This window comes from Otolemur garnettii, unplaced genomic scaffold (assembly GCF_000181295.1).
Source record: "Otolemur garnettii isolate 467f Iridium unplaced genomic scaffold, OtoGar3 scaffold00021, whole genome shotgun sequence".
Lineage (NCBI taxonomy): Eukaryota > Metazoa > Chordata > Mammalia > Primates > Galagidae > Otolemur > Otolemur garnettii.
The window spans coordinates 5,522,766-5,543,869 of NW_003852416.1; the positions used below are offsets into that span (position 1 = coordinate 5,522,766).

General features: G+C 39.0%; 1 protein-coding gene across 2 annotated transcripts; it reads right to left on the reverse strand.

The window, feature by feature from the left end:
• Positions 1-5,026: 5,026 nt before the first annotated feature.
• PNLIP (pancreatic lipase) lies at positions 5,027-20,232 on the reverse strand. Of its 2 annotated transcripts, XM_003787141.2 has the most exons (13): positions 20,204-20,232; positions 20,021-20,066; positions 18,653-18,807; positions 17,917-18,039; positions 15,782-15,916; positions 14,099-14,210; positions 12,410-12,529; positions 12,199-12,318; positions 11,550-11,668; positions 9,520-9,649; positions 8,427-8,535; positions 7,658-7,822; positions 5,027-5,146 (listed from the first exon to the last, which is right to left on the reverse strand). In XM_003787141.2, the coding sequence occupies exons 2-13, from the start codon at positions 20,064-20,066 to the stop codon at positions 5,083-5,085; spliced, it is 1,398 nt and encodes a 465-aa protein (XP_003787189.1). In that variant the 5' UTR covers positions 20,204-20,232; the 3' UTR covers positions 5,027-5,082. The 2 variants fall into 2 exon arrangements, with proteins under 2 accessions (XP_003787189.1, XP_012659060.1); XM_012803606.1 differs by lacking the exon at positions 20,204-20,232 and having other exon boundaries at positions 5,083-5,146; positions 17,917-18,035; positions 18,625-18,807.
• Between the last annotated feature and the right edge of the window lie 872 nt (positions 20,233-21,104).

The window sequence follows — 21,104 nt, forward strand, 5'->3', positions numbered from 1 at the left end:
GATTCGAACCCGCCACCTTAGGTGTATGTGGCTGGCGCCTTAGCCACATAAGCCACAGGCGCCGAACCTATTTGTTGCCTTTAACACCAAAACATATATATATAAATAAAAGACCATTTATTTATTTATCTTTATTTATTTTATATTATTTGATAATTTTAACAATATAGGAATATTATCAACTTCACTTTGGACAAATATTCATGAAGAAAATCAGTGCAGACTAGTCGTAGTTTACAGGACACTGGTCTGGACAAATTAATGTCGACTTGGCGTAAACCAAGTTTTGCTGATTGTCACTGTGCACCCATTCAGGACCATCACCTTTGTTACTTGTTTCAAGATGTAAAGATGCATATGGGGGATTCTCGTTTCAGTCCTGTCCAGTATTTTGGTTATGAGCTTATTTTAAATTATTGTATTTGTGTTATAGATACTATTTTGCTTCAATGAACTTTAATCTATTGTTTTTTTGTTTGTTTGTTTGTTTGTTTTGGCCAGGGCTGGGTTTGAACCCACCACCTCTGGCATATGGGGCTGTCACCCTACTCCTTGAGCCATAGGCGCTGCCCTGTTCCATTTTTTTTTTACAGTCCCAAAATGAGAGTATTACTCAGAATAGGAACAATATAAAATGTGTATTTAACATGTGAGTGTGAACAACTACACACACGATGGGAAAATACATTGACCACAAGAATTGTTGTTTGGCAAGGAAATGGTGCTGAGGCATTATGTCAAGGATGACCTACACCACATATTATAACAATTATTAAAAAGGGAAAGGGATTTCTATGGAAATATTTGGAAATTTTACAATTCAAATTTGTCACGTACAAGTGAACAAAATATTTTCATCATTTTCTATACTAAAACTAACAAGCCATATAGATTGATTACAAAAATGGTCCCAGTTCCCTACTCATATCTATATTTTACTTGCAATATAACTTTTTTTTAGGTTCTCTTCCTGAAGAGGTAGAATCAATTTGTCCATTCTTGAATTTGGGCTTTCTCTTGACTTGCTTTGTCCAGTATAATATAGTAAAAGTGACACTTTGCTACTTTGGGGTCTAGGCCTCAGGAGAACTTCCTGTTTACATTCATTTCCTCTGAACCCCTGGGGGTCAAAGTTCAATTCACAGGCTAGTCTGCTGATGGATGAGAAATCATGTGGCGGATAGTCAGCCAGCCAGCCATCTGCCAACCTGGCAGCTGAACATGGATATAAGAATGAGAACAAGCAAGATCAGCCAGATCTGCCAGACCTGGTCCAAATCAGCTTCTTAATTGCTTAGTTGACCCACAGAACAATATAACAAATGCTTATTTTTTTAGTCACTGAGTTTTGGGTGATTTGTTATGCAGCACTAGCTAACTGAGTCATTATCTGTCTTTTATTTGATTGACCTCACTTTGAGAAACATTAAATGAGAGAAAAAACTCCATAAGGGTAGGAATAATGTCTATATTTTCAACTTTAGCTCTCCAATACCTAGACTAGTGTATGGCACATGGTCAACACTCTCTAAGTACTTATTGAATCAATGAGTTCATCAATTTTGTGGCATCATCACTAGCAACATTTCACATTCATGTTTTCTGAATACTATCAGAATCCTTTGAAACTGACATAGTGCTCATTTCTAAATGGAAGAAAAAAATTGAATTGGAGCTTTAAACACAATTTTTTCAAAAATTTTACTAGGTTCATAAATAGGTAAATAATTCAATTAAGCCATTCATTTCAAACAATTAAACCACATGCAAATATCTTTAAATGAACATCCTTAAGAAAGGAATTTTTAAGAAATGTATTTTTAAAATGAAATTAATTTAAACTTTTTTGCATCTTGAGTAAATTTGCACTTAACTCTATTCATTGATTTTTATTATTCTTTATTTGTCATTATCTTTAATACTTATGAAAGTTTCATGAAGATGGCCTGGTTTAGTTATGATTATGAACATTTTACTAAGCACTCATATGGTAAGCACCGTGCTAATTTCTTTGCAGAGAAATAGAGTGTTTTAAAAAATGCCATCTATGTACTGAAGATGCCAAAGTTTGTATGTCTAACCCAGACCTCTGCCCTCAGCTCTGTGCTCATGGATCCCACTGGCTGCTTGCCAAGGCCAATCTGATGTCTGATGAAACTCTCAAATTTGACATGGCTAAAACTGACCTTCTGACTTTCCTCCTCGAACCAGTTCCTCTTAAAGCATTCTCCATTTCAATTAATAGTAAGTACATCCTTCCAGGTTCAAGGATGACCCAGAAGTCATCCTTTATCTTCTGTTTCATTTTGATCTTCATTTTTCCTTCACATAGTTCATGTACATGGAGGATGCCCTGACTTTGCTAAGCCAATTCCACTTCCCTAGCCATAAGTCAGTCAGAGTGAATCTCAAAAGTTTTGTGAGAAAAAGAAAAACAGGAAAGATGATCCAATTTCTCTTTCTTATTGTCTATGAAAGTAAAGTTCTTTAGCCTGAATTGTTGTAGATGGACATCCTTCAACTGGAAGGGGAACCAGCCTTGGCATAAAATAAACGGTATAGATATCACAGCAAGGAAACAGAAAGAAAGTGGCTCTTGAAGAGGTCACTGAGTAGCCAGATGAACAAAACTTGAAGATTCCCCATCTCTGAACTTCTAATCACACAAACCAGAGCCAGTTTGAGTTGGGGGTTTTGGTTCATGCAAGTGAAAAAAATCTTAGTTAATAAACATGAATAAGTCTTCATGTGTTGATCAACTTGCATATATTTTGGTAAAACACAGACTGAATGGTCTCTCCAGTTTTTCATGTTTTCATATGCTTGAGCCTTTGCCTATGCAGTTCCTTCTCTCAGATTGCCCTTCCCACCAGGTCCTCTGGGAAATTCTCCTCTCACCTTTTAAAACCTAACACAGGTTTTCTTTTAGAATATTATTGTTTGGACGGGAACCGATTTTAAATATCTGATGCTAGTGTGTTCATTCATGGTTTCCAGTAATGTGATGATTATTAAAAAAATAATCATTTGCTGTTCTAGTATAGGGAAGGTGTGTACCAGGCATGTGCGACATGGAAACCCCTTAAGGAGTTAACAAATCAGATATGCAGAGAAGGGAGCCAGCAATTACCAGATGAAGAGCAAGTGTTGAGATAGGAGAGGTCCTGGGTGCAGTGGGATTAGAGTAGAGGAGCCCCAAATTGCATATTAGTGCTGGAGGTGAGGAAAGCCTTCCTGGAAGAGGTGATGTCTATACTGAGAGTTAAGAACCAATAGAAGTTACCCAGACAGGAAGACAGGGAAAAGATCATCCCAAGAGGGAAAAGAGTTTGTGCCAACATCCAGCAGCATCAGCGTTCTCAGGGCCATCGTAGGAGAAAGGGCCAGCCTGGAGAGTTCCAGAAGGAGCAGGGAGAGAAATCAGGCTAGTGCCCAAAGTGACAACTAGACCAAGAGGAACCTGGCAAGGCTCACTAAGGAATGTGGATTCTGTTCTGAGGACCAGTGGGAGAATGAGAAGAAACTTTTCTTAAACTGATAGAGGCTCTACAGCAAACCCACAGCCAATATCACATTGAATGAAGTAAAATTGAAAACATTTCCACTCATATCAGGAACCAGGCAAAGTTGCCCCTTGTCTCCACTGCTTTTTAACACTGTAATGGAAGTCTTAGCCACAACAATCCGGCAAGAGAAGGAGATCAAGTGTGTACAAATAGGGTCAGAGGAGATCAAACTTTCACTCTTTGCAGATGATATGATGTTATGCCTGGAAAACCCCAGGGACTCAACTACAAAACTCTTAGAAGTGATCAGGGAATATAGTAGCATCTCAGGATACAAAATCAATATTCACAAATCAGTAGCTTTTATATATACCAATAATCGTCAAGATGAAAAAACAGTCAAGGACTCTATTCCTTTTACGGTTGTGCCGAAGAAGATGAAATATTTGGGAATTTACCTAACAAAGGATATGACAGATCTCTATAAAGAGAATTATGTAACTCTCAGAAAAGAAATAGCTGAAGATGTTAACAAATGGAAAAACACACCATGCTTATGGCTGGGAAGAATCAACACTGTTAAAATGTCCATATTAACCAAAGCAATTTATAAATTTAATATAATCCCTATCAAAACACCACCATTATACTTTAAAGATCTGGAAAAAATAGTACTTCATTTTATATGGAATCAGAAACACCTCAAATAGCCAAGACATTACTTAGAAATAAAAACAAATCAGGAGGATTCATGTACCAGACTCCAAACTATACTATAAATCTATAGTGATCAAAACAGCATCATACTAGCACAAAAATACAGAGGGAGATATATGGAACAGAATTGAGAGCCAAGAGATGAACCCAGACACTTATCATCATTTGATCTTTGATAAGCCCATCAAAAATATAAATTGGGGGAAAGATTACCTATTTAACAAATAGTGCTGGGGGAATTGGCTGGCGACTTATAGAAGACTGAAACTGGACCCACACCTTTCACCATTAATAAAAATTGACCCTCACTGGATTAAAGGTTTAAACTTAAGACATGAAACTATAAAGATTCTTGGAGAGAGTGCAGGAGAAACACTTAAAGAAATTGGCCTGTGCTTTGGAAAGATCAAAGATGTTGCAGGGAGGTGAGTGGTCTGGAGGACCCCACTGGGAAGAGTTAGGACACTTAGGAAGCATCGGACCTGTCCAGTCCTTTCTTCCTTGTGTGTCTCCTGCAATATCCGATTAGGAGCAGGCACAGAACTTAAATGATGGAAAAAGTGGCAGCAGTTGGTACTTTTCTTCCTGGGTCTACCAAGAGAGGATCATTTTGGACTTGGAAGTCTGCTTATGTGATCAGAGTGACATCAGCAATGTTAATAATGGACATGATATTTCCTAGCTCAGATTTGTAGCAAAATTCAACAGTCATTTGTGATTCTTCAGACCTACCCTCAAATCTGGACTCTTATTAATCAAAAGATTTATTGGATATTGGACAATGATGACAAAAGAACGTATTTCATCACTGCCACATTTTATTAGCAGTACGTTTCAGTGGTCAAATGACAGCAGCGTCCTAACATGGGGAGAGGGTGAGTAGAACATCCTCCCGCACGGTTTCCAGACTGCAGAAGTTGAACCTGTGGAGCAAAACCAATAAAAGTCACCTCTTCCTGGCACACATCTGCGGTCCTGGGCACGCATAGGGACAGCCTCTGCTTTCTCCTCAGTCTGAGCAAGGGGCTCACCCTGTGTCTGAGACTGGACAAAGGCCAAGGAAGACCTTGTCTGTGTAAAGAGCTGAAATTTCCTTTTCAATTTTGTTTATGCTTGTATAATAGCTGAGAGAGGAGCTGTCCATAGGTAGCCCGAAGAACAGGAAGGGCTGTCAGCAACACTGCATGTGGCATGTGGCTACCGATGTGAATGAGGGAGAGTCACCAACATGACAACCAGTAAAAAATTCTACGGTGCTCTTGTTATGTTGGCTAACCCTTCTTCTTTAATTTGAAATTTGAAAATAATTAACTAGTTTTTCTCATTCAGATTGAATATTATTTGGGGTGCTTTGGAGATAATTTTCTTTTATGAAGTATCTTAGTATACTTAAAGCATCTAAACACAGATTGTGCTCAGAAAATGACCTTTGTCCTTTCACGTTCATTTCCCCTGTGTTCTGATGACTGGAAGAAAGCATCACAAGTAGGAAGTTAAAAGTTATCACCAGTATTAATGAAGAACCCAAAAGAAATGAAGGGCACCCAGTCTCTATGTATTATTAAAATTTGTTTTGTAATACTTAAGAACTTGCTGGACTGAAACTTCCCACGTAGAACTTCTGGAAACCAGAACTTCCAAACTGGTAATTATTTCTAAAATAAGGATAATAGAAGCACCTTCCTTATAGGGTATACATTTTTATTTAGCAGCTTTATTGTGCCTTTTTTTACCTAGAATAAACCTCACAGGTTTCCTTTGCATAGTTAGCTTTTCTCCTGCTCACAGCACACGTACAACTTGGAATCCATCACCAAAGTCAGAATTGTAAGCATATCAATCACCCCCAAATTATCTTCCTATCTGTTTGTAATTCCTTCTTCCCATCCCTTCCATCTTTCCTCCCCCCAGGCAATCACTGGTCTGCTAACACCAGAGTGGATGGAATTGTTTAGAATTTTATCTGAACAGCATCAGAGATGCATGTACTCCTTAGGCTAGTTTTCTTACTCGGTGCAATTATTTTGACATCCATCCACGTTGTTGCATGTGCCTCTAGTCATTCCTTGTACTGCTGAGTAGTATTCATTTGTGCGGATGCACCACAGTTTATTTAGTCACTCCTCTATTGTTTCCAGTTCTTGGCTATCACAATAAAATCTGCTGTGACTATTCAGTATAAATCTTTGTATGCACAAATGCTTTCTTGCCTCCTGGGTAAATGTGTAGGAGTGAAGTAGTTAAATCAACTCATAGGTAGGTATATATCTGATATTTCTTCTTTTTTTTGATACAGCATCTTGCTATATTGCCCAGGTTGGAGTGTAATCATGATAATAGCTCACTAAAACTTTCAACTTCTGGGCTCAAACTGGTTCTCTTGCCTCAGCCTCCTAGGCAGCTAGGATTACAAGTGTGTCCCACCACACCTGTCTAATATTTTTTATAGAGACAGGTCTTGATGCTGCCCAGGCAGGTCTTGAATTCCTGGCCTTAAATGATCCTTCCATCCCAGTCTCTCAAAGAGCTGGGATTACAGGTGTGAGTATGTTTAGCTTTTTAGGAAAGTACCAAACTGGTTTCTAAACTGGTTGTATCATTTTATATTCCTATTAGCAGTGTATGGGAGTTCAAGATTCTTCATCTCCTCAACAAATGCTTGGTATTGTCAATCTTTTTAATTTTAACCATTTAAGTAGGTTTATATTGGTATCTCATTGTGGTTTTAATTTGTGTTTTCCTAATGACTAAAAGTGTATCCTTTTCTGTCATTTCATTTTTGTGTTCTATATTTAAAGTGAGGACCAAATGACATGGTGCCAGAAGCAGCACAGTACTTGCCTTACAATCTGGATTAGTACTCTAAAATACTTGGCTTAACGTGGGTATTATCAGGATCATCCTTAGTTCATTTTCTGGTAGTTTACCGTAATAAATATCCTTTGGCTCCCACATACTCCAGTTCTGGTTAGAACCAAGGATTAACCTCCTGGACCTTTATGTTCTGTGTCCCTAAAAGAAAACTAATGACACAGGATAGCCTACATCTGTTTCTTTGTAAGTTAAATATGTTCCTGCAAATTAAGTGGCAAGTTCAGGAAGTTTGGTGGGAGGTGCACATGGTTAGCACGCACAGAGCACAGGGCACAGCTGCCAAATGAAACGTTCTGCCTGCCCAGCATCATGAAGCCAGATCCTCACTCTTAACACTTAATTTGTATCAGACAACACAGCATTTATCTAAAAACCATGAAAGGTGTGTCCCTGACGTCCTACACTTTCTCCTACAGGAACAAAAGGCACCGGGAAGCAACTGTGACTGGGGAGAGGGTGAGCCACTGGCTGGGGCTTCACTTAGAGTAGATCTTTAGTGGGGACAGAATTATCAATACAGACTCAAATGTTTGAAATCCCTTTGGATTTTCGTCACTTACACTTTTCCATCATTTGTTTCCACTGAAATCTTGGACGCTCCCACTCTGGGTAGAGTTGGGTTGATCACTCTGTTATACCAAACAAATTTAACCTTCTGCAGGTCTCCAACCTCCACATCTGAGTCAAACTCATTGGAATGGGTACTATCTGGTTTGAGAGTGCCCCTTGGGAGTAAAGGAGTTAATGAAAACATACATGAGCATATTAAAATATACGTATAAATATATAAATGAACAAATCCATGTACATACACACATACATGTCTCTAAAAATCACTTTACATTGCATCTCCAGCTAAGCTGATGGGTATGCCATTTGTCTTTCTAACATATTAAATCAATTCAGACGTGTATGTCAACTCAGTGGTAGTCCCTCTGCCATCCATGACTCCTATTACTTTGACCTCATCTTTACTTTAATCAAACTTCAAACATGTTTCCTCACAATCCTTGCAGAATTTAATAAAGGATAACATTATTATTTTACCTTTTACCATCTGTTTTGTGGGCCAAATAATTATTTACTGATTATAATGAGTCAGATGCTAGCATCAAAGTAAACATTAGTAGTTTTCTCAGGAAATAGCAGGAAAAAAATTACAAACTGAATGGTATTAAGATGTAAGTGTGGCAAAATTTCTTCCTCTTTATTACACATAATGTCACTGACTCACATATAGTAATGAACACACAAGCTCTTAAGTCCATAACGTGTGTGAGACATACAGTGTTCTAACATGTGAGAAGCTTAGTGTGATAGGTTACTCACTGGAAAATTTCATACTGCTTGGAGTTTCCTTTATTTCCAAACAAAGAAACCAACACATGACCTGTAACCCTTCTCCCAGACAGTGTGACAGCTACCTTATACCTCCAACCTGCAAGGGGAAAAATTTTATAAAAATGTCACCTTGTAGAGAAGAGACACTGAAACAGGATAAACCCTCTATGCTGAATTTTAAATACTTTTTATATTACACTGGTAATTTTTCTAGTAAAATAGTCATCCATATTCCTTTACCTAAATATTCAGGGGATAAACATGGGTAGTGAGAACTGTGCAGCATTTTTTAAAAATTCTGTGATAAAATAGTAGCCTGTGACATTTTTTCAGTTTATTTCCATAGATGACCACATTTAAAGGTATTGTCATCTTTTTTGGTTAAATAGTCTACATTTATTTTAAAAATTCTATGACTCAATTTTTCTTTTTTTGGCCATTGGAAATATATTAATTTATGAAAACCAAAAGAATGTTCCCTTGGTACTAGCCAATAGTGAACTATCTATTTTTGCCATTTAGAGCCTAGGACAAAGAGGGGATAAAATTTGTCCTTAGCTTTACCATACAGTTAGCCCTATTGACTTCTATCCTAATAGTTTTATTTCTCTGTTACCCAGAAAAGAAACCTGGAGCCTGTCCCGATGCTTCACCATTCCCACATCTTGTAACTTCCATCACCCGTGGAGTCTAGAATCCTAAATAGTTCTTGAACCTGCCAATATCTTTCTATTCCCAGAACTGCTGTCTCGAGAGATCCTGGATTGCTTTCTGCTTGCATAAAACCTCAGAATTTTGCCCAGTGAAACTTTTGACTATCACAAAGAGGCTGGCACTGAGGAAGCCTTCTGAATTCAGCACCCAAATCAAGTGTGGATAATTTTAGTTTTATATCATTAAGAATGCAGGCTCCAAACTCTGTTCTACTACCCTAGTTAGCCATGATTACTTTGATCCAAGCATTGAGCATTTTTCTACATTGGGGAGAGGTGCTTAAAGCTTGTATATAGAAAAGCAATTTCACTCATTTTCACTGGACATGATAAAATACATAGCATTTCAGAAGAAAATAGAAACTTACGGGCAAAATTACTGGCATCACCAGTGTTAAGATAAAATTTCTGGCCCAATTCCTTTGTTCTCCCAGGAAATCTATCAGCATAATGGCCCATCTGTGGGCACCCCCCACTTGGACAGGGGAAGCACTTGTTCTGGTGAAAACAAACAAATGATGAACAAACAAAGGATGCCCTTTGCTTTAAGTATACACCACTTTCCCCCCTATATGTTGTTGCAATTCAAAATATTCTGGCTTGGTGCCCGTGGCTCAAGTGGCTAAGATGTCAGCCACATACACCTAAGGTGGCGGGTTTGAATCCAGCCCAGGACCACCAAAACAACAATGACAGCTGCAACCAAAAAAAAGAAAAATAGCCAGGCGTTGTGGCGGGCACCTGTGGTCCCAGCTACTTGGGAGGCTGAGGCAAGAGACTCGCTTGAGCCCAGGAGTTGGAGGTTGCTGTGAGCTGTGATGCCATGGCACTCTACCCAGGGGGATAGCTTGAGGCTCTGTCTCAAACATAGAGTTGGGATCTCAATTCCCACTGTGAGATGCGAGGCTCCTCCACAGTCCAGGCAAATGGTGGACTCCTGGTTCGATGAATGGGCAACAATGGGCTCAGCATGGTCTCAGGGGCTGTACTGAATAAAAGCCAGGGGGAGACTGAACCAGCCAGGAAGAAATAGCCAAAGCCCTCTGACAGAATTGCTGGAGGCAGGGGAGTGGCTGAGTCCCAGACCTCATCTCCAAATGCCAGCCACATTCCCATCAGTAAGGCAGGCAGGGGTCCTGATCAGAGTCCAAAGGCACCATCACACCCTGGTTAAAGAAAGGGACTCCAAATCATTCCATCTGGCGAATGTACACTGACCATCAACAGTAAGACCACCTGCTCCAGAACTAACTTGGAGAGAAGCTGAGACACTCCCAAAGGAGAAAAACCTGCAAGACTGAGACTTTTTTCTCTTTTTTGTAGAGCTGGGGTGTCATTATGTTGCCCAGGCTGGTCTTGAATTCCTGGCCTCAAGCCATGTTCCTCCTGGGCCTCCCTAAGTGATAGAATTATAGTTATGGGGCACTTTAGAAAAAGTGTTAAGTATCACTTAAAAGAATGTTGCATCAGACTAAGTTTTAACTGGATGAGACCAAAAGATTTTTAGTTTGTTTCTTTATTTCTTTCCTCATTATAACATACCTAGTGTTGGGTATCAGAGAAGAAGATAAAAACAAATTAAAACATAGAAATATCAGGGGGTTTCTGCCAATATAGCTAAATTTGTTGAATGCTAATTTTTATATTCTTGGTTCTGGGTTAAGCAATTAACATATGTGTTTTCATTGAGTCCTCCCATCAAATATGTTGAGTCTACCATTTTTATTTATATATATAGGTGATGAAACTTCCTTAGAGAAGTATTTTGCATTCAGCTAGTTAGTGGTGAAGCCAGGATTCCAATATTCTCTCTTAATCACCAAGGTGTATTTTCTTGGTAGTTGTGAATTTACCTGGCACATTTGTTAATGAAAATCTTCTTCATTAAATGGCATCAATTATGAATTTTGACTTGAGTAATTTATGGCAATAAGAAAAGCTAATTTCATAGAAAACAACAGACAATGGTATATCGTATTTGGAATCACACATAAGAACTCAACTGAGATACCAAGAGTATACCAAATAAGATGAAAACTCAGAAAATCTTGGGAATGATGAGATTGCATAGAAATGTCCACATGTCCATAATTATACAGTTCAAAAGTTCAGAACTTAAGAAATTTATTGCACGCTCACCAGCATCCTATAGAAATAGCTCAGTTTCCATACACTAGTGCAGAAATGCCAGAGACAAAAGTAGACATGGGACATTTCTGTTGACAAGCCCATTTCTCCAAAGTCCTCAAACTTAGCACTATTGAAATACACATCTGTGATTCAAAGGATCTATAAGTGGGAAAGTATAAACATTGAACGATGTCATGTACAAGGAACCACACCAGTCATGAGGAGTGATGGCCACCAAATTTTTAACTGGAAGGTGCAATTTACTTACTGCAGTGAAAACACTGTAGGAGGCACAGGAGAACCCGGCAAAGCCATCAGGGTTGATGATGCTATCAGCATAATACTTGTAGCTTCTTAAGTGATTACAGGCCACAAAGTCACGAGTTCCTTAAAAATCAGACATGGTCATACATTAATGACAGTATATTTTTCCAAGTTAAAGTCATGATCAGGATACACTTGTTGAATAGATTTATCTAATTAGTGCCAAGTCATGCAGGTCACAGAAAAAGATAACTTAAGTATACTTATGAATGATTTGTGATATAAACAGAAGTGCTCTTTAAGACTAACCTAGGAAGCATTATAGCTAAATAAAATGAAAAATAACTTTAGATGGAAAAGAGTGGTCCACATAGGTAGAAGAGTATCTTAGGAAAGTATTTTCTGGGTTCTTTGGAAAGCTGACTGCAAATACACTTTCTTTCCCATTGTCTCCGTATTCCTGTTTCTCCCAATGAAAACCTACATCTCAGGGATACAACAAAAGTCTTTTGTTATATAAGATCTGAGAACTGTACAATTCCAAAGGATTTAGGAAGTTTAACAAAACAAAATACAAACTTTCTCCCCAGATGTACCTTTGTACTCATAAAGTTTTACCTTTATTTTTACCTAGTTCAGTACTCTAGTTTTACCTTCCCAGATCCCATCTATGTCAACAATCTGAGAGAGAATGTTCTTCTGACACCCGGGCATGTCTATTCCTCCATTTGGAAAGAAATCCAGGTGGCCCACTGTTTGACTCATTCCAAATCCTGAAGAATTTTAAAAATACAGGAAGGTTTGTGTTAATGTTTAGTCTTGAGACACGATAAACCTCCCAGGGGGACAGGCTGAGGAACTTACCCATGTTGGGGATTACAGGAGCGGCATCTGTATGAATTACATCTACAAACTGGGCATCGCTGGGGTCCAGTCGGACTAATTCAGGTGTGCCCTCAAAGCAAGGTTCGGCTGGATCCAACCCTGAAGTAAACAGGATGTGTCATTAATTATTTGTCAGTGTTCGTGTATAATCACCTTCCTTCCTTACATTTACTGTCCTGAACGCAAGTATTGGCTATAATCATGTATTATTCGTGCAAAGACAGCCTGGCCTCCCCCTCCTTGCCTCAAGCGATCCATCTGCCTAAGCCTTGTGAGCAGCTGGGATAAGATGCACCACACCTGGCAGCTTTCATTATTTTGACCAACCTGTGATGCATCCAACGATCCCATTTGGTCCCCCTTATCTATTTTCCAAAAGAAAACCTGCTTTTAGTTTGCTGTTTGTTTTACAGTGAATTTTCCCCAAATGAAAGAATTTGCCTCCAGGTTGGGATCATAAAAAAACACAACAAAACAAAATTGTCTCTACTTATGGATATGTAATCACTGGGAGAATCTTGGTCATTAGAGGCAGTTAAAAGAAAAAAAAACCCACACTCTGAGACACACTGGATTAAAGCTGTTCAGGCTAAAAGCATCCCCACTAGACTGTAGACTCCCGTGACGGCAAGGACCATGGCTTTCCTGGTCACAGAGAGACAATCTTGCATCACACAGCAGGGCTGAGCAGCATGTGGTAAAAATTCACAGCCTAGAGGAAAGAAAAATCTGTGTAGAATTCCTCTTCAGCAAATTAGCAGGGAGGCAATGGATTTCCCTCATTCCAAATAGCGCCAACGTATCCCCAGTATTAGACAGAGAATGATCCGGTGAGGATCAGAAGTCTAAGAGGAGAGAGGAAAGTGGTGATTCCCCGACACAGCCACCTCTTGGGTCCAGGACGGCAACATCTTCCTTACAAGCTTATGTGGTTGTTTTAGGACCTGCATATCTAACATTTGAACCCACTGGTCAAATGCAGCCAATTGGGTTTGTAGAAGAATTTTTTTTTAAATCCAATTAGCAACATGTAGAACTGGTAGCCTAGGACGGCCTGACACCCCACCCCCACCCCATATATTAAATGTTGTATTTAATGAGGTTTAGGCTCATTAGCAATTGTTACTGAAGCAGACTCTACTTAATTGCACAAATTTGAGCTCTTTGGGTTTAATTCTGTTTATCCCATTATTTATGATATTTATTGTAGCCATGAAATTTGTCCTTTGTGAAAACTTGAAAATGGGTAAATAGATATAAAAAAGATTGCTAGATGCTCGTAATTCATGTTTTAGTTCATGCAATATAGTTACATGTCATATGGAGTGCTGTAGATCAGAGATTCGTATCAGTAAACAATTCACAAGGCTTTGGAACATACTAATTTCTGATTATGGGGCCCAATTCAGAAAATGTGAAAAGGTACACATCAGGGCTACACAAATTTTTATTATTTATTTCCTTTTAGAACATATATAGGCTACATTTAGTCTAATATTATAGTTTTCACTGCATTTTTTTTTATTTTTAAAAAAAACAAGGTCTTTCTATGTTGCCCAGAATGGCCTTGAACTTCTGGGCTCATTTTATTTTCCTCCCTCAGCCTCCTGAGTAGCTGTGATTACAGGCACACCACCATGCCTGGCACCCTTCACTGTTTTGACCAACCTGAGATGCGTGCAATGGTCCCATTGAGCCTCCTTCCGGCCTCCCCAGCAGCGTGGGCACCCAGGCTGTGGCCAATGATATGGATGTCGGAAGGTGAATATCCAAAAGATGACTGTTGGAAAGAAAATCTTTTCAGAATGTTTCCAAGTGCAGGCATCCATCACTTGACAACAGGGATGTGTTCTAAGAAATTAGTTCTTAGGCAGTTTTGTTGCTGTGCGAACATCATAGAGTAAATTTACAGAAACCTAGATGGCACAGCGTAGCCTTCTGTTCTGAGGCTACAAACATGTCCAGCACATTCCTGTGCTGAGTACTGTGGGCACCCAGAACACAATGGTACCTGTCTGTCTGTGTCGGCACGTCTGAGCATAGAACAGGTACAGTAAAAATACTAAATGAGAGACAAAAAGGTACACCTCCCCTGTTACTTACCATGCTTGGAGCTTTCTGACTGGAAGTTGCTCTGGGTGAGTTGGCGAGGCAGTGCTAAGGGGATATGAAGGCCTCGGACATCCCTGTGTGCTACTGTAGACTTTATAAACACTGTCCACTTAGACTACAATCAATTCATAAAAATAGTTTCTCTTCAATAATACCTTAGCTTACTGTAACTTTTGTACAATTTTTAACTTTTTTAACCTTTTGACATTTTGTGAATGTCAGCTTAAAACACAAACACGTTATAAACTTGTACAAAAATATTCTGTTGATACCTTTTGTCTATAAGCTTTTTTTTTCTATTGTTAACTTTTTAATCTTTTTACAACTTTTTTGTTAAAAACGAAGGCACAAAGACACGTGTTAGCCTAAGCCTACAAGGGGTCAGGATCATCAGTATCACTGTCTTTTACTTCCACATCTCACCCAAAAGCTTCCGAGGCAATAACATACATGGAGTTGTCACCTCTGATAACAATGTCTTCTTCTGCAATACTTCCTGAAGGACCCAACTGAGGCTGCTTTACAGTTAATTTTTTAAAAATGTGTAGAAGGAGTTCACTCTAAAATAACAATTTAAAAGTATAGTCTACTCTACCAGTGATGTATCTGTTTATTGTCATTATCAAGTTTTATGTGTCATATATAACTGAATATGCTATACTTTTATATGACATCACAACTGTTGCGATGTCACTAGGTAGACATCATTTAAACTGGTAGAAGATTTTGTTTATCTCCCATGCAGACAGAAGACATGAGGAGTTGTTACCTAGACATGATGAAGCAATTATCTGCATTAGGAAATAACAGTGAAGGCAATTACTTAAGTTCATTCAAGTATAATATTTCCTATGTTTTTTGGTAACCAAATCAGGTTAAGTTGGTATCATTGTGCTTCTCTTCAAAAAAACAAACTTGTTTAATCTTGAGGTTAACAAGTACTTAGTTATACAAGTTAACTTAGTAATAATTGGTACAATGAAAACAAACACTGGCTACATTCAATAGAAACAAACTACCTAGCTGTTTGAATAAAGTAAAAACGAGCAAACAAAAAATAGTGTATCGACATAACCAGGGTTGTTAATAATGCGTTAAACTAGATATTTTTGTATTTTTCTTTTCAACCGAGGGCAAAGCCCAAGCTTGGTAGTGAGACGTTTTTCTCAAGGGTCATACCTATATGATCAGAAAGAGATACTGGAGAGCAATGTGCATTTGCAACCCAGAGGAAGTTACCTGAAGAACTTCAACAAAATAAGCCACTTCTGCCCCCACAATCCGGATGTTCTGTGAGGCCTGCGTGTACCCAGTTCGGGAACCACTTTTCCAGTCCACGCAGAGGCAGTTCACGCTTTCCACCTGGAACAATTTCTGATGGAAGAGACACAAGACGTAGGAAAATGATGTAGGGTCTTCATCAGTTACTAACTAGCATATTTGAAGGCTAGGATCAATTCTCTCCTTGACCTACACAATACCATGTCACTTTCCCAAGGCAATGAACTTCTCATCTGTTATGGATATGAAATCCCTCCAAAGTTGAACATTGGATCTAAGCTGGAGGTTTGGCTGGAAGGAACTGTGATCTCGGGGTTTCTACTGAAACAGATACATAGACATTGGATTCTAGAAAAAAATGTATAAAATGAGGTACGATGGGTTGTTCATTGGGTCATCCTAAATGTCATTAAGACTACACTGTCCCTTACGAGGCTGTACCTAAGCACACTGCCTGTCTTGTTTACTGCTAGACCTTTAGCCCCTGGTTTGTGGAAAATTGTGGGTGCTCAGGAGGTACTGGCTGAATGAAGGAAAGGCTATGTTAGCACACCTGAATGAACATATTGAAGAGAGTAAGCTTTGCCTGGATAGAAAGACTAAATAGAATTTTTGGATGAATGTGTTGCATTCTACACCACAGAAGTTATTTCACACAAAAACCCATGTACCAGATAGCCACTGCAACCTGGTTTGATGGGGGATTAATTATGGTTTTATGGATGTAGCTCTGGCAGGAATGTTGTTTGAGTGAGCATTTGAACATGTCTCCACCTTTTTAAAGAAAGAATTTAAGAACAGTGAAGCAATCTTAGAAATTATTGCCAACCCTTTCATTTTACAGAAGGAAAAATCCCAAGAAGCAATAAGGCTAGCTAATGTCATGGTTAGCTAAGGACCGAGTCAGGACTGGAATCTAGGATATTTATCTATCTAGTTTAATCTGCTTTTCCCCTCCATCTTAATGCTACTGTTTTGTCAAATCCAAGCCAAATAGAAGAAGAACACAAATGCTTTCAGGATCTTGGGAACAAATTTTATATACATATAAAATTATATATATCTCTATATATATACAATTCTATATATATGATATATATTATTTATTTATATATATAAGATATACATATATATAAAAGCTATATTCCTTTTGAGCTAAGAATCACATTTTTTCCCTTCACTATTACATAGAAATTTAGTATTACTCTCATCCCAGTAATTATCAGCTTTAAATTATTCTGGAAGACAAGTTGTGGTTTTATTGCTTATTTTTAACTGGTGAAGAGAATGGCCTCTGGGGTGATCAGTAGCTATGCTCCGGAGCGCACTCATTCAGCCATTGGTCTGAGCCATGGACAGGCTTGAAATTGAATGGGTTTAGGAGGAAGTTTGTGCCTTTTTTCTTGATACCTCTGAAGAAATGACTACCCCTTCATGCCAAGTCTGGCCAAAGAAAACCAATACATGAAAAAATACACAAACAAATGAAATAATAATAATAATGTTCCTCAAGCACTAGTAGTTACTAGCATAATTTATTCTATTCAATTTTCTGTCTTTTAATTCTTCACTACCACAGGGCACCTAGCCAAAGGCAAATTAAAGAAAATAGCATCACTGTTGTTCAAACAACAGAAGCCAGAAATGAAAATCAACAGAGTTTTCCCAGGTATTGTTACCAGAGGAGATCAAAGAGTGGCAAGTGGAAATCATAAGAAAAGAATTCGTTCAGCTAAAATGAGATCACTCAGCTTTTCACATGGAAAGTAAAAGGTAATGAAAAGGAATAGGGGTCTACACCCAGCTGGTATGCATCAGTATGGCAGCATCTGTTGCTAAAATTTGGAAATACCTCTGTATTAGTTATTAAATAACCACTGCCTGGAGCCACCAAATGCCTGCCAACCCAGCTGCCCTGATCATCCCAGGAGCCCCCACCCCACCACCACCTCTGGGACCTCCAGAGGGGCGAGAGGATATTCCAGTGCTGTGGTGACCAGCGTTTGTCTGCATTGGTCACACTGGTGCCTTACAGGTTGTCTGCAATTATCGCTCTGGAAACAAGCCTGCCTTACCAGATAACCACGTCTCACCTTGCATATGTCAGCCAGCCAGCCTTCTTCTCCCTTGTCTATGAATCCGTGAATAATGAAGCGGGTTTTTCTATCTGTTTTAAAGTTGGAGTCACTGATAATTGATGGATCTGCAACAACTTCCTGTTGTGAATAGTGAAGAGTTTCACATTATTGCTTATAGGATCCAATAGAACCCTGTATACATAGAGGGAGGTGGTAAGTCAGAGAAAACAGCTGGTATTAGGATCCTGGTAAGTAAGGATACTTCTGTTACAACCACACTATTCACAATCTTCATCACGTTACTATTTGCCAGTCACCCCACATGTGCAGTTGTTCTATGTTCCCTGTAATGTTGGTGGTGAACATCTTGTCTTTACACAGTGGAAGGCAAGCCCGTGTGTGTACCTACATGTATCTATCATCTATCTATCCAATATGGAGATACATCTTAACATAATATTGAAAGATTTCATATATATAATATTGGAGCATTTATATATTATATACAAAGATATCTCCTCATATTCAGTATAGTTATTAAATGGGGCCATGGTAGTAGGACAATAATAAGACAAAGTAAATGGGCCTTTCAGAAATAATTTACATAAAACAATACTTAAACTCACTGCCCTGAAAGTCTATAAAGATGCAAATTGCAGTCTGATTTGTCCTCTTCAGAAGATTTGAATATCCAGTACCCTTATTACAGAAAACAGATAGAACTTAGCCCTGGAAACCATGATGGCCTTACCTGGAAGTTGTTTGGGTTCTCATTGGTGTATAGGAGGAAGCGGGTGTTGACATCTTTTGGAGCCCAGGGCAGGATTTTGAGGGGTCTCTCTATGATTCCCGCCCATGGAGAATCATCACTGAAGCAGCCGAGTCGTGGGAAGCAGACTTCTTTTCCTGCAATTCACCAGAAAGTTTTCAAGGATATTAGTTTAAACCAGAAAGGTTTTTTTTTTTTCCTTGCATTTTTTGGCTGAGGCCGGGTTTGAATCCGCCACCTCCGGCATATGGGGCCGGCCCCCTACTCCTTTGAGCCACAGGCACTGCCCCAGAAAGCTCTTTTTAATAGATTTTCTGCAAAAATATGATTTAATCACATTCAGTGGCAAAATTTTCTCTTCTAAAAACCCCGCCTAGCCACATATTTACAAAGTTGTGGAAAGACAGCAGTGCTGTTACAGACCAGCCACTGGTCCTCACTTCCACCACCTAGGGTCACCTCACTCCCCTTGTGCCTCTGCCAGGGCTCAATCTGGGGACTCGTTTTGGCCTCTAAACCTAGATGTCCTCTTTGTGCTGTTGGTGTTCTAGAAAAAAGCAACTCTGTGTCCCCAGGCCTCAGTGACAATTCCTCATTGCCACCGTCTGTCTTTGGGCTTTGAATGGAGAGCTTAAGTTTCATGGAAAGGCTAAAACTGTGTATGTCTATCTTTGCTGTGATGAAAGCCATCAGTCTGGTGAAAAAGCTCCTCAAGATCAGCAAACAGATCCACGGTTTGAACACAACTCTAGTCTTGAATAGGACCCTGTATAGAAACAACTTGAAGGAAGACTGTCTCTCCTACTCAGGGAGGATAAATCTAAGTGGTGGTAGGAGTAAGAGGTAGTAGCTATTGGGCTACATTTCTTACAATGCCAGGTGCTTTCCTCATTCTCACAATAATTGCATGAAAGATTTCACAATAATAGTAATATCATTATCTCTGTTTCACAGAGGAAGATCCTGAAGCACCGAGGGGTTAAGGGTTTTGCTTAGGATAATGCAGCTGGAGGTGGTAGAACCAGGGTTCAAACTCCTAACAAATTAGGGGAGACTAGGTTTGCCAAATTTAAAAAATAAAAGATCAATTTGAATTTCAGATAAACCATCCATATGCTTTAGTATAAATATTTCACACACTCATTGTTTGAAATATTTGGAAAATACTTGTTGTTTATCTGAAATTCATGTTTAACTGGGCGTCTAAGATTCCACGTCCCATGCTCCTTGTCACGCACCTCCCTTGCTTTATTCCTGGTCCTCACAGTTGCTGAATCCAGCCATCATAGCCCTTCTGGAAAGCACCAAGTAGCAAGTCTCTCTCAGCTCCACATAAATATCTTTTCTTACCTGCTACTGCTCCCAGCAGCAGTGAAAGTGTCCAGAGAAGCAGCATCTACACAGAGTTGGAAACATGATTGAGTGTGGCTTAAAAGATTTCTAAGAGATTGGCATAATTCAAGTGCAGTTATGGCCCTGGGGGAAATGGGTAGATTCTGATAAACTGGGCCTGGAATCGTGTTCCTGACTCACCGTGGCAGTTCCGTCAGGTTCCGCACACAACCAGATGGCACTAAAAGGACCTTTTATAGGCAAACCTTATCTTTTTGAGCAGTGCCATGGAAAAGTGGCATGAAAAGAGAGGAAGTTCCAAGGATATATTTCTGATTTTAATCACAGGTAAACCAAAGTTGATAGAGTAGGTAAAGTTTCCCACAGTATTGGTGGGAAGCGGACAAAGGGGCAGGTACGTGGTTAGGTAATGCTCCTGATCCCCATGATTCCACTGCGGCGAAGGTTCTAGCCTTTCTGCCCCCTTTTTAGATTATAATTGTCTTGCACGTCTATGGGCATGCATGAAGCTAAAACATTTTCATAGATATGTAACAGAAGTCTTGGAAACAACTGCCAAGAACTTACCAATCACAGTTTTTATGCCTTTGCCTTATCTTCAAAAATAGTGAGACAGAAGCAATCCTTCAAGAGAGTTCATTTTTTCCTAAAAAACAGTTGATATTTCATTTTGATAGTCCATAGAACTAACTTATTTCTCAACAATAACATGAAGGAAAGAACAACCATCCAACAAAAGGAATTAGGGGTACTGCTGAGAGCACAGGGGTGAAATCAGTGACCCCACTACCAGATGAAATTAAGAATAAGATAGAAAAATAAAATTTAACTAGGGAAAAGTAATATGAAAGGAAAGCATCTGAAGAAAACTGGGAGATATTTACTGAGTGTTGGATTTCTTATAATTAACTTCTAAAAAGACTATAAGGACACTATATATATTTTTTTTAATTGAAGAGTTAATTTATTATTTCAGGTTAATGTGAGGGTATAAACAATCAAGTAAAAATATTGATTTGGTAGGTAGAATCCCTCCTGTGGTTATTTCCCACACCCAAAAGGTGTGTCAAACAGCCTCACG